A 15279-nucleotide genomic window follows, 5' to 3' on the forward strand; every position below is an offset into this window, starting at 1 on the left:
CACTGTTTGGAATCACTGGGGCTGTTAAAAGAAAAGCCATCAAGTCCATAAGAAAGGTTGCCAAATGAGCCTCTAGATGGTTTTAGATCAGGATGGCTGATCTGTGGTCAAATGCTGCTGGTATGCAATCTGGTGTCTGATCTATCCCAGCTGGGTCAAGTGAGTGAGGGGCTCTGATATCAAAGACCTATAACACCAGATGACTTCAGGAAATTGACGAAAGATCCCAGTGCATCTAAGAATGTATCCGTTCATCAACATAGTTGGTTTTATGACATACCATTGAATGCTTGTTTCATTGTAGCATTATTATGTTCTGTAGAGTAATCAAGTTTAGTATACTTTAGTGAACTTTTTTTTTTCTACCCAATAGGGAGGCTGCATGTGTGTGGGCGTGTGTACTTTTTAGAGTTGAAAGGCTTTTCACTTGAAGACTGAGAGACAGAAAGCAAGAAACGATACCCAACAATAAAGCCATCTGTCAGAGGAACCAGCTTTGCACCTTTCTGAGAAACTAAAGCATTAGATGACAGATAAATAGCAGTCTATTGTGGAGGTGCCAAAGGAAAAAAAAAATAGAGGAAGACGCAGTCATACAGAATAAGGATCTGGCAAAAGGACAGTGCAATGTTAACGACAATAAATAAGATAAAATGAGCAGAAATTTGGAGAAAACAACAAGAAAGTGGAAATGAATAGACCAATTAATGTAAAAGCAATGAGCTCAAACATAGCCGTCTGTTAGACAGCAAAAACAGTAGAGCCTTGGCATCGGTTCTGGCACAGACGGCCCACACCCAGGAGATGGAACAGGTGAGCTCAGTGGGCATCACTCCCAGAAATGCCAAGAGCTATATTTGTCAAATTTGCAAGTGAGAATACTGATCTGGGATCTGTCTGTGTCTTCCATAGCCTAGTGAAATGTGACTGGGAGAACATAGTGTTATAGGGATTGTGAATGCTTTACCGTTAATTGAGAGAGAAATGTAAATGAGTAAATTTACACTTACAGGTCAGGCCTTTTTTCCCCCTCAAAACTGCTTAATATTGAGGCAAAATACAATCTAAGTAGAGAACTGAGCAGTTCAGGGATTTACAGTTTTGTGTCAAAATGGCAAAGTAAGTGTATAAATTGACAAGGTCCTCTAACAAAGTGGGTAAAAAATAACACTTTAATATACTGTATATAACGAGCAAGATAAAAAATGTACTCATATTCAGTAACTGCTTTAAACCTGTCAGGGTTGCAGTGGATCCAGAGTCTATCTCAGGAACACTGGGCTTGATACAGGACTACACCCTAGAGAACACCATGCACACATATGCACAGCTAGTTCATTGGATAACATGATACACACATACACATGCACAGCAAGCTTCAATTTAGCGTGAACAAATAGTTTTGGGAGGTCTTGGGGAATTTAGGGGAAACAAACATGACAGAGTGTATCCCAAAACTCTACATAAGCAGTAACCTGAGCTCAAGTTTCAAGCCGGAGACCCTGGAGCCATGAAACAGCAAACCTACCTACTGTGCATGTAGAATTTCCTCTGTATTTCAGATCACAGGTATTCAAACAGGTTCATATCTGGAGATTGAGATGGTCATTACATTACACTGCTTTAGTGTTGGTTGCATTTCTGTATTGATTTGAAAGTATGTTTGTTCCATGAGCTTGCTGAATGTTGATCTATGTCTGAACCTCTGATTTGAGCCAATGATCACTTTTCTGTGGTAAAATATTCTGGCAGAACGTTTAATAGCAGGCCCCAAAAGATCCCCTGAAACACTGTCAGTGATTGCTGTTTGGTGCAACCCCATGGTTTAGTCATTAGGGTCATTGTTTTTAACCTACTTGTGCGGTTTGTACTAATTCTAAAAAAAATGTAAATTAAATAAAGGTAATAGACATAATGAAAACTAAATTAAGCATCTTACTTTGCATTTAGATGAGCAGATGTGCCCCACAACAAAGTGGTCAGAAATTATGTTTTTAATGAAAGCTGACAATCTACAGCAAAAGGCAAAGTCATCATTGGCAGTGCAATAAAATTCAAGCACAGCAATGCAGCAAGAAGCAATAGAGTGGCAGCCATTGGTATGCTTCTTTTTCCCCTACCATGAAACATTATCTGTTTGTTTTTTTCTAATTCCAGCTTCTAGTTTGTCCTTCTATATTGCACTTGCCAGGTGCTATTAAGAAACTGCTGAAGTTAATTCAAGAGTGCCAGGCCAAAAAAAAATCTCTTCATGGTCTCTGAGTAGGGCTTTTCAAACCAGCTTCAGTCCTTCATGAAATTTAATCACAAGCTATCAAGCAATTCTTCAAGAAGAAAAATCCTGTCATTGCTTGAGAATTAAAAATAATCCACCCTGCAACGGCACTGATGTCTCTTAGTTCCTCCACACCAGCCGACACACCACCTGTTCCCTGTACCCCATCACCTTGCATCTCCTGCAAGCCATTGCTCATCTCTAAACTCACCCACATCAGCAAAACATCACTCGCAAGTTCCCCACCACATTTTTAGGAGCCTCATTCAACTCCTAAAAAGATTGAGGTGCTGAGATGACACTAATTCCCCGCAGTTATGCGTACCACTCTATTATTAATCTGTATTGTCCATCTTTGTCTTGGAAGACTGTATCATTTATATGGTCAGGTCCATAAATATTTAGACAGAGCTGTCTACCATTTTATATTGGAGTCTACCACAGTATGTTGGAGATGGATTGAATTAATGAATATAAGCTCAATGTACAGACTTTCAGCTTTAATTTGAAGATATTTACATTCAGATTCAATGAATAGCAGTTATAGGTCTCCCCTTAAAAAAAATAAAAATAAACATCAATAAGCATAAATTAAATTGAAATGTTCAAAGCTTTTTAAAACTTGTTTGCAGTCAGCGATGGACTGCCACACACTTGCTTCTGGACTTGCTTCTGGACTCTACACAACACACACATTATATATACATATTATATTTATTGATTGATTGATTGATATTCATTTATTTAATTTTTTTTCTATTTTATTGTAATACTACTATGTATATTTTTATTCAAATTGATTCTGTTTGTTTTCATGCCATGGACAGTCGAATTAAGCATTTCGCTACATAATGTGTATGGTTGTGGAAATGACAAATAAAATTTGAATTAGTTTCTTACCTGGCGATGCTCTGCGAGGTCTCCCCATAAGCCTCTACCACCAGGCCTGTACTACAACTGTCTACAGTTACAAATTGGTCCTGGGGCAGTTTTGCCTTCAACAAGTGAAATGCATGCTCAGTTCAGTTCATGTGATTGATCTGGCTGTTGCAGAACACTCCACTTCTTTGCCTTTAAAAAAAGTTTTGGGTTGATTTCAAAGCTTGCTTCAAGTTATTGTACATCTGCACTGTGATCTGAGTTTTGAAACATTTGGCTGAATCTAAACCGATAATATAGATCTATACAATTCAGAATTCATCCTGCTACTGTTATCAGCAGTCATATGAATAAATACAAGGGAAGATTCATTAGCAGCCATACATGCTTACACCATAAAAAGAGCTGGTGCGGTTCAGATCATGATTGTTTTCTTCCCTTCTCCATACTCTTTTCTTCTAATTATTTTGGGTAAAAGCTGAAATTTATCTCAATTTATATAATTTATTTTTTAAAGATGTTTTAGGCAAATTTGAATCTAGTATTTCTGTTTTTGAGGCTTATCAATGGCTAACATCTTGTGGTAAACTCTTTGAATTACTCTCTTGATTGTTGACTTTGACACAGATACACCTACCTCCTGGAGGGTGTTCTTGATTTAGCCAGCTGTTCTGAAGGATTTTTTTCACCAGGGGAAAGATTTCTTCTCTCATTTACCACAGCTATTTTTCATGGTCTTTTTGTTTTGTCTTTTCAGCCTAATAATTGCTTGCTTCATTGGAGGTAACAGCACTTTATATTCAGAGTTAATAGCAACAGATTCCAATGCAAATGTCACACTAGAAATCAACACTAGCCCCTTTATCTGCTTATTTGTAAGTGATATAGTGAGGGAATGACACAGAATTGGTCAAGGAACAGTTGAGCAGCCGATTGTCCAATTACATTTGGTTCCTTAATGGGGGGAATATTACTAGAAGTAGAAAAAGACATGTAATTTCTGTATCATTTAGACTCACATTAAAGCCTTAAAGTCTACACTTTGAGCTTATATTCAATAATAAATTTAAATTCCAATATTTGCAAGTCAATTTATTTGTATTGCGCTTTTAACAACGGGCATTGTCTCAAAGCAGCTTTACAAGAGTATAGAAATGTAGAAAAAATTATAAAGTTTAAAGGTAAGTTACTATTTATCCCTAACCTTTATCCCTAAGCAAGCCTGAGGTGACAGTGGAAAGGGAAAACTCCCTGTGATGATATAAAGAAGAAACCTTGAGAGGAACCAGGCTCAGATGGGAACCCATGCTCATTTGGATGACACTGGGCAGTATGTAACTGTAAATAATGTCCTTTCTTCAACATATATTGTTAGACTGTGAAAATAGCAGTAATTTTGTCAGTGTCTAAATATTTTTGAACTTGACTATAATTCGATTTACTGTTTAGTGACTAGTGTCTTGACTAGTGTTTGTAGCACTCCTAAGTTCTAGCACTTGCTCCATCTGGTGTGTTAGCTGTGCCTCTGAGAAACTACTTTTTGTGAGACTTGTGTTACCATTGGTTCCCTTAACGGCTGTTAATTTTATGGGGACATTATCGACTTGAACTATAAGAACGTCATGAGGGAACAGTGTTTACACTATAAAGTGCACCTGGTCTCATAAAATTGCCACATATTTCTTGTTTGTTATAGTATGCAGTTATACTAATCCGGGCATATGGCTTCTTTAAGATAGCTGCACCTTTATGGATGCACCACCATGTTTCACAAGACATAGACATCAGTTTAAGAGAACTTTAAAGAAGGTTTAAATGATGTTTAAAATATGTTTACAGAATATGAAATATGGCATGTCCACATGAAAGAAGAAATAATACACAAAAGTTGGTCTAAGAACTTCGTTATGAAGAGCATCTTTTAGATAAGCAAACTGGGGAGTGGGGTGGGGTGGGGCTGCTGGGTCTGTTATGGAAGCAGCAGGAATTTATTTTGCTGTACATTTGTCCCTTAACACTAAGAATCCACATTTACCCTGTGTTGAATCAGTTCTATCCTTAAAGATATCCTTATACAGGAATGGTCTCACCCAGCATGACCCTGTACTTGTCTACAGGACACGAGGACTCAGTGAAAGGTGATAGTCATTGCAGTCACCTTATGTCAACTGAACACCCATGGAAGACTTTGGACTTTGGTCAGACAGCACTCTACAATCATCTGCCATCTTCAGAACTCCTTCTGAGGGAATACGTTTTGGAAGAATGGTTTTCATCCCTCCATACTCTTACAGAGACTTGTAGAATCTATGTTAGGATGCACTGAAGCTATTCTAGCAGCTCATGGTGACCCAACAGCTTGTTGGTGTCATCTTTATTTCAGACATACAGTATAATGACTTTTAACATAATATGAAAATAAAAAAGCTTCTTTCTATTTTTTAAAATTCTATTTCCATTTTTTTCCCAAGTATGGCGTTTGTCATACTATTGTTTATCCCCTCTAGGTATTTTAAATACTATTCTTAATATATTTCATATATTTTTAGCACTGATTCCCATAGCGCAACACCTTATGATGGACATGCCACCTCCCACCTCCTTAAATGTACCACATTTACCGGGATAAAGCAGTTGCTAAAGCATTTGATTTAAATTTGGTTTTAATGTAGTTGTAGTAAAAGGAAAGAAGTCTACTTCCAGAATTTCCAGAATTCACCCCATGCATTCTCTTTCTCCTAAATTCATACATTTGAGAGACCACTAAGATATTTGGCATAACAGAATGGCAAATTAGTAAATTTAGAACTTTGATGCTTGTTAGAAGGGAATATATTTACATAGGAATGAATGAATCACCAGGTGTTAAATCTAGCTCTTCAAATAGGACACAAAATAGCGTGTCTGTGGTAGTAGATGTGCTGTATTAGCTAAACTGTATTCCAGGAAGATTTAGTGCACTTCACAATTATTTGCCATATTTACCATTTTCATCCCTGTAAGTTATGCCTTTTATGAAGATTTGATCACTAATTGTAACACAGCTATGCTGTGAATGTTCTTGCTAACTTGGAATGAGTGATCGCCATTTATCAACATACAAAGAAAAACTCATTTTACCAGAGGGTGTTTTGTTGTGTTCATGTTTAGCATTGAGTTTCTTTGTCATGTCACACTATACAGTGGTGGTTAATGACTCATAAAACATTAGCCACACTGGGCTTTAAGAATGTATAGTTCTTCATAACTGCTACCAGGGGCAAAATATACTAATAGAACAAAATGTGTTTTTTTTCTCATACAAATCTTCAAAGTAAATGTTGATATCGAACCATTTTTGCTCTCTGAGATGCCTCTGAACTGTGATTTCCATCTTACTGATGGAACAAAAGGACAGTGTACTGGTAAAAAGAGTTAAATGTGATGGGAATTTTTAGATTCGTTTGGACAAAATGAGTATGACACAGACATCTTCAAAATTGTATGATGTATATAATTGACAAGTTTTTTTTTTTTTTTTTTTCCAGGAACGTAAAACAGCAAATTGACAAATTTGCATCAAGTGTTTTTTTTTTGACACTCCATCCATGAACAGAAACGGTCTATTGGTGTTTATTGAAAAACAAAAAGAGAAATGGAATCACAAAAACAATAAAGCATATATCAGAACATCTTATAGATATTTGCATTTTTTTTTCTAGTTTAAATTTCATTTCACCGATGTCAGTCATATTTAACAATACAAGTGGCTATTTAGGGCCCAGGTTGTTAGAACAGGCATTCATGGGCTAGTGATCTGAATCGGCTGAACCCTTTACTTGACTTCACTGTTCTTAATACATGACATGCAATTATGTAATCCTGCTTTTTGAAAAAAAAGTGTATACATTTTTCTGTACCCATTATCCATGGCACCATTCTGCCATGCACCCCAGTGTGAGCTACTGTCTCCTTCAGTCCTTACTGATAGAATGATGAAGTATCCCAGGAGATCATCCCAGTTATTTGATAATTTTAGTGGTTTACAGGCTGAATATGTACAGTATACTGGTGCAAATGTCATGTCTAAATGAAGGTTAAGGTAGCACTAAAACATGACCATAAATTCACTGTTCTGCATATGACTGCATTTAACCAACAAATTTCTCCTTATATATTGGACCCTATTATCCACAATGCTATCTGATCAAATCCTGTCTTCACTTCGATCTAATTTTTTTCCTATCGGAGGGTTTATTAATACATATTTTTCAACATTTGTGTCCAATCTATCAGCCGCTTTATCACTGATGCTCTGCTACAGATCGTCAATCAAGTCGTGCTGCGGCTGCTGTGTTACTTAAGAGTCAACATGTCACAAAATATGTCACAAAAAGTGCAATATTTAAAAAAAAAAAAAAAAAGCTTTCAGGAAAGGAATGGAGCAACTGAAATGAGAGCTACACAGAGTGACTACACAGAGTTGTGCAAATAAATTTACATTTTTTTTTTGTTTATATTTTTTTTCCTTTACTTATTTTTCATTTCATTCATTTTGGAATGTGTCAGGGCTAGGACAAGAAATGAATAGTGGAGAAAAAAAAAGGGGATGTCCCAGCATGCAGTGGTTCTGAGCACATGGTCACTACAGGCTGCAGTAACTGCAGTATGCACAATCTGAACACAATCACGTCCACTGCTTGTCCTGTAGTGATGTCATCACCCTGCGCCATTATTACTTGTTCCCAGAACAAGGGTGTTCTGTCACAGGCACTGAAAGATGAGCATTCAATTTTATACTCTCTATCACATACACACACACTCACACACACACACCTCCAAGGGCCCTTGAGTACACATGCCCACACTGTCAAAGGCTCACACACACACACACTTCTTAATCTATCTATGTCCACAAACACACAGATCAAACTGAACTAGAGTGACTGTTTAAACCTGCTTGTGCAGTTATTATTTTGTCTTTATTTCAGTTTTGTGATAGTTTTAAACAAATTTGATCCCATTAGTTTTATTGTAGTTGCTTAATACCACTGCCGGACTGATATTAAAGCTGTTGTACATTGTGCAGTGCTGCATGTTCCTATATTGTTTATTTGTCCCGTGAGTTACATCTGACTGCTCACTTGTGCCGGCACAAAAGTAAAAACTTCCTGCTTGTATGACTATTTTGTTGCATCCTACGGGGTCCCAGGCCTGACACACACCTCTAGTATTGAGGTGTGAATACGCACACACACACACACACACACACACACACATTAGTGCTCCTACGAATCATATCATGTTCATATTTGTACCTGTTTAGAACAGATTCAAAACATCAGTTCATTCCAAATAATGAATTCATATTTGGTTACATCCCTAACACATGCATCTGAATATCTATCACCAAGACACACACACACACACACACATTTCAAACATCTACCTGTCCACAAACATTTCACCATCCAAACTGCTCAACCTCCTTCTCAACATTTTGTCTACAGAGTGTCATTCATAGACTTCCATGATCATTAAGGATCACTAACATTGCAGTGAGAGCACTACATAAACACCAACAACATTTTCCAACAGAGAAGTACAGAGGGTTCATGTAGTTCATTACTGAATCCTGCACATTGCTATCTTACTGAAGTACACAACAGTGCAGTGTTCAAAACTCCTTACGAATGCCATCTGTCCAAAAAAAAATAAAACAAAACATAAAAATAAAAAATGCTCAGAGATGATGGGGAAATTTGATTCGATCAAGACATTATCATACAGATTCACGTACAGCTTCTGTGAACTGATCAAACTTCTCGAAAATATTGTCACTTTTATTCTGCTGGTGTGTGAGCTTCAAAGCCAGAATATTGCTCTTTGTGTTTTATTCATAACTGTGGTAAATATAGGTAGTGTTTTATGCAAGCCTGAGCCTTGAAGCTGCAATTGGGGGAGACAAAAAAAAGATAATGACAATGATTATTAAAAGCATGAAAAAAGTGCGTGAGAGAAAAAAAAAGAAATGGTCGCTTATGATAAAAATGGTGCAAATATAAAATATTGCAGGTTTATTATTTGTAGAAGTCTAAAACTTCTCTGTTTTTTGACCTATTTGACATTTCAGGATTAGAGGGAATCCGGTAATAATAAATAAATTATCTAAATTTTTTTGAATGCGAACAAATAAGATACTTCCGCAGCTCTTATAGCACAGACTTTCAAATATATAGTTAAATCCTTACCTAGAGAATCATTTATCAGTTTTGAAATTGCGCAATATTTTTCACCAGAGAACTTCTAGGAGTGCAGGTATTCAAAACAGACATAAAGACCAGAAATAAAAGAATATTCTGTGTAGTGACAAAGAAGACCATTCATTTTGCACATTTTGCTATTGTTTGTAAGTTTCATATGCTTGTTATGATATTATTTTTGGCAACATATCTGCCCCCGCCCCTCCTCAGTCCATCCCCATCCCATACTGAGTCCTGATTGGCTGAAACAACAATTATCGCCTAAGCAGCACTGTGGCCAATGAGAGCAGGTAAATGGCGAAGCAAGGGAGGATCCGTCTTCCATCACCTTTCACTTGTTTCTTGTCCCCAGAAGTGTTGGGATAGACTCTCGGTCTGCGTGTGCTGCGAACCATAATTTGCTGGTTGTGGAAACACTGATCATCGTTACACATCCCACTTCCGGAGCCACTGATGTCATCACCTGGGTTAAATAAGAAAATAAATAAATAAACAAATAAATAAATTGTAAGATACATTGAAAAAGGAGTATGTGGTCAGTCAAATTTAAGACAACAGTTAAAAAAAATCTCATCAAAACTTGATTTCGTTGCTTAATTCCAAATTTTTTTTGATCCAAATACATTGTGAAGTCTCATGTGGATGTTAGCGCTGATGGAAATTATACTTGTGGTATTAAATTTAGGCAATTAAAACATGCATGGTAGAACAGTACAATGTTAATGTGATCAAATCCTGAAAACTAACAAAAACTAATTATATTAATGTTACTCAATTCAATCACGTGGAACAGATGTACACATGTGAATGAATTAAATTCATAGATCCACTGTAGCATCAAGAAGGCTGTCTATGCTATGTATTACAGCCAAAGAAATGATAAGGTTAAAATCAGAATTAGAACAATTTATAAAACATAGGCTGTTTTGATCTGACATACACAAAACACAGGACCATCAAAGCTGAGTTTTCATGCAATGACCTACTTTTCATACTCTCCACCAGTATTGTGTGGTCCAGTGCAAAGCTGCTGGCCCTGAAGACATGGCTTGGAATACAACTAGCTGTGGTCAATTTTTTGCTAGCCCAAGCAGTATTCCAATTGTCTTCAAGACAGCAATTGTGACAGTGCCATCTTTTGTCCTGTTGAGCCTAATACCAGATCAGAGACTGACAGTTTGCCATCTGAAATCCTGCCTGACCTCAACACTGGACCAGTATCAGCTTGCCTACCACCCCAAACAGGTCAACACCATCACCACACCACTCCACACTGACAACATTAACTCCTTCCTACGTTAGGTTACATTTGCTGTATTTGGCAGACCCCATTATCCAGAATGATATACAAAAACGATCTATAAACACACTGGTACTGGTTCACTAGTCATGGACTCATTTACGTTTATGGCATTATCCAGAGCAACTAAGATTTGATGTATTTTTTTTATACAGCTTAGCAGGGATTTTGTTGTGGGTTAAGGGCTTGCTCTTTGAGCTCCCCTTACTCACACATGTGACTTCAGCTCAGCCGTTAACACTGTTAACACTTTCAAACTGAGCTCCAAACTTACTGACCTTGCCATGAGCAACTCCGTCTGTAATTTGACCCCAGTGTTTTGTATCTTGTTTCACTGGGATTGTTAAAGAAGGAATGGATTTAATGCCCTTACTTCAAGATGACACATTGAGACATTGTTTAATAACAGGAAATAGGTAGCTAAGAAGATGAAAGATGCAAGAATGTATTATAGTATTAAATACATTTTGTTTGAAAGCTATATGTAGTCAAAAGACTGCTTTGAGACTGTTGTATCTCTGATATATTATAGAGATGCATCTTTATGATACAATAAAAACTGGAACGCATTTGAACGCATCTTTTCTTGCTGTCAATCTTTGTAAAAAATATTACGGAAAGCATAAACAGAGGATACACAGCATATACAGGCTTTCTCACTAACAGTAGCAGTCTTTTATGGTTGACAATCACATGTCCTCCGCCCTTGTCCTGAACACTTAGCCTTCTCCTCTTGTCTCTTTTAACCAATGACTGTAAACTCATTGATGCCTCAAACTCCATAATCAAGTTTCCAGAGCTAGGCCTGATCAGCGATGATGATGAGACAGCCTACAGAGAGGACATCAAGCAGCTGGCATATGTTGTGCTGACAACAACTCAACTCCCAGAAGGCCAAGGCATGTGTTCTTGGACTACCAGCAGACCAAAAGGAGCGACACACACCACTATCTAGATCAATTACATATATCACAGATGTTATCAACGGAGGGTGAAAGGCAAGATCAAGGTCATATCTCACTCCACCTATATACTGCTCACTCTTCTCTCTTTTGGGAAGTGCTTCAGGAGCCTCTGCTGCCATTTCAGCAGGCTAAGTAAAAGCTTCTTCCACTCAAACATGCTATACTCCTCACAATGCTGTTAATCTCCCATTCTCTTTGTTTACACATCATGCCATTTGCTGTATTTTACCTGCCATCCACCCTATTGGCATGGGGACAGGACGTTTGAGTAATAATAATAATAATAATAATAATAATAATAACAATAATAATAATTATAATAATATATAATAATAATAATAACAATAATAATAAAAATAACAATAATAATAATAATAATAATAATAATAATAATATATTATTATTATTATTATTATTATTATTGTTAATTTTTAAATAATATAATTTTATATCATTATATAATGTAAAATACTTGCTCAGAAAACTTGCCATCAAAGATTGCTGATAATACAGACATACAGTTTTACTGAAAATAACAGTGCTTTCCATCTTTTTGTTGAAAATAAAAATTACTTGAGGAATATTCTAAATGTTTCACAGGAGCAAATGTGTTATGTTTGAGAAACCAGGTTGAATAAATGTTCCAAGGTACAACTAAAATATAATTTTTCATTGTCCGGCATACAGATGACTCAAGCATGAGATGTACATAGATGAGATAAATGGATTCACATATGGCATCACATATAGTTCAACTAATTCACACATTTCATGCAAAAAAAAAAAAAAGATTTCTGATTATATTTCAAGGTAAATTGTAGTTATAGTGGGTGGGGTGGGCACAATGCTGTTTTCTAGGAGTAGATTTGAAGAGTAGGTTTTATTACTGTCTCAAGGTTGCTGTGGAGGACACCTTAGCGATATACATTATGCAGAAGCCAAGGATAACTCTGAAAGAGCTGAAGAGATCCACAGCTTTGATGAGAGAAGCTGTGCACAGGAACATAACATGGACACTACACAAAGCGAGTCTTCACAGAAGACTGGCAGGAATAATGCTAATCCAAAATACTAGTAAACATGTGCAGAAAGGTGCTCTGGTCTGATGAGACCAAAATGGAACTTTTTAAAATTAATACAAAGTGTTATATTTTGCCTGAAAGCATGATAACTTATGACCCTATATTAATCTGAAGCATGGTGTTGGTAGCATCAACAGCATTAATAGTTCTAACATAAACTAGTGACTTGAGTATATATTGTAGATTATTAAACTATATCATGAAATTATATGTATTATAGCTTTTTTTTTCTCCTGAGTTACACTATTTACCAATTCAAACCAACATAAAGTACTCAGTCCTCAGTAGTTTGGGTTGAACTGAACATGTGTGTGCCCTCATACTCACTGGCATCCTGGAATTCCACATCATTGCCGTTGATGGCGTTCTTCATTCGGCTCGTCATGATTTTGAGCTGCATGATCTGTTGTCGTATTATCATGTCGGGTTTGGTGATGTCAATCTCCACTTCAGGGTTGTTGATCTGGTTGGCCAGTCCATCTCCCATCACCTCTGGGAGATACCTAACATGTACAACATACACTATCAGGTTGTCCATTATGTTCTGTTAGCAATGCACATGCTATTGCTTTCAGTCTCTTTGGTATTTTGCAATCTTATAAATAAATGCAAAATCAAGCCAACTATGATCCATGCTATTTGGAAGAGATAGCATATATTCTAAATAAGCACAGATTTTATACAGATTTGGGCCAAGATGTGTCAGGAGATATCATCTTAAAACGCATTCCTCTATAGCCCTCTTCAATTCACGTGTGCTGAACATGAGAACAGCTATCATCGAATGTAATTACAAATGAGTCTACATCCAAGTTCAAAAAAAAAAAAGAATCCTGTGCTCGCAATTTCACTAGTTTAAGTAGTTTTTCACAAAAAAAGCACAAAATATTAAAAAATATTGAAAAATAAATCAAGAAAAATCAAGCATTTCTGTCACAAAAAATTAATAATAAATAAATGAAGGAATGAATGAATAAATAAATAGTTTCAATAGTTATAAAATGAACCAAACTTTCATGCTATGTTGGTAAGAACATACCTATCTACGGCCATTCCGTTCCAGCATTTGTTCTCATCGGTGCCTTTTGCCTCTCGGTCCACACACAGTTTATTGGGCAACTGAATCCAGTACTGCATCATGTTCCTTATCTTGCGGGATATATCTGATAACTGAACAAAACAGAGGAACAAGTAAGAAAGTAATCTAAATGTCTGATTGCTCAAATGCACTCTAGTGTCTCTACTTATACGAGTCTCTCTAGCTTGCTACATATATATATATATATATATATATATATATATATATATATATATATATATATATAGTTGTAGCCTGAATAAACCCTCACCAGTTTTTCCACACTTGTTGCTGAAGTCCTGCTCACGTCATCTACAAAGTTTTCAACTCTCTTTTTTGGCTCCTCTGGGTTGGGGTTCTCTGGAGGTATACCACACGCCTGGAACACCTGACACACAAAATACACAAATCAGGACGTCTTTCAGACAATTACAAAGTTTCTAATAACATTTAATGTTCTAATGATTAATAGTAAGCAATAGTAAAATAAGAATAATAATAATATTATTTAAAAATGTAAAAGATCAAAATGGTGTGATGGTGGTTGAAGAATTGGGGGAATAGAATATAAACAACTCACCATAGTAATATTAAACATCAGCAAAAAATATTTTTATATTTTTTATATACACTTTTTTCTATACTATTCATACTATTTACTTGACAATATTTTTTGTTTACAGACCAAATGTTATGTATACAGACCAAACTATGCTTTAATGACATACAAAAGTTGCAGATTTTACTCACTCGCAAGTCTACTTTTTAGTATTTCTAGTCTTGTTAGTTCTACACTACAAAAAAATGACATCGCAAAAAAAAATTTGTTTAATTTATTTATTTTAGAGCCAAAATTCTAGATGATCTGGACTTATGTGAGGTCAGTGAAAATTAGCTCATTTCCATTCACACAACTTTCTAAAATGTTTTGCATTTGTTGTGTGTATCACTCAGTAGGACCCATACCTTGTTGTTGAAAGTGTTCAGGTTGTCCTGCATGTAAATGATGGCATCAGCAATGCGTTTAGGCAGAGACAAAATGGCTGCATCCAGGTTGTAGGTTCTGCTTAGCCGATCAGCCACCATTAGCATAGCATCTAAACATACACGCACACACAGAACCAACACTTTACTTAAAAACAGCTGCCATTCCACAACTCTCCTATCACCTTAACTACTTATGTGAGTTTACATATTTAGTTTTAAAGTTTCTTTAACTTTTCTTTAACCCACAGTTCATCACTCATTCACTTTTAGTTCGTCAGCAACTCAGACCCCACTCACCTGCAAGGTTTTTCCACTCTGTGTCCAAGTCTGCCTGATTGGCAAGACAGCCTTTCATCACATTTCTGCAGTATGGGGCACATGGTTTAGCCCAGGCCATTTCTCTACAGTGAGGACAGTAGGTCTGCTTCATCAGGGCACGTGCACACTCATGACTGAGAGGCGCCTGAGAGA

General features: G+C 36.4%; 1 protein-coding gene across 1 annotated transcript in view; it reads right to left on the reverse strand.

Annotated features, from left to right (window-relative positions):
- Positions 1-6626: 6626 nt before the first annotated feature.
- The window catches only part of gpc1b (glypican 1b), a 78676-nt gene continuing 70023 nt past the window's right edge, over positions 6627-15279 (reverse strand). The window contains exons 4-9 of the mRNA XM_058418433.1: positions 15106-15271; positions 14788-14918; positions 14093-14209; positions 13783-13913; positions 13071-13246; positions 6627-9859 (exon numbers count right to left, since the gene is read on the reverse strand). Coding sequence (XP_058274416.1) covers positions 9651-9859; positions 13071-13246; positions 13783-13913; positions 14093-14209; positions 14788-14918; positions 15106-15271 — 930 coding nt within the window. The 3' untranslated portion in view covers positions 6627-9650. The remainder of the gene's footprint in view (positions 9860-13070; positions 13247-13782; positions 13914-14092; positions 14210-14787; positions 14919-15105; positions 15272-15279) is intronic.

The sequence above is a fragment of the Hemibagrus wyckioides genome, linkage group LG20 (assembly GCF_019097595.1).
Source record: "Hemibagrus wyckioides isolate EC202008001 linkage group LG20, SWU_Hwy_1.0, whole genome shotgun sequence".
Classification (NCBI taxonomy): domain Eukaryota; kingdom Metazoa; phylum Chordata; class Actinopteri; order Siluriformes; family Bagridae; genus Hemibagrus; species Hemibagrus wyckioides.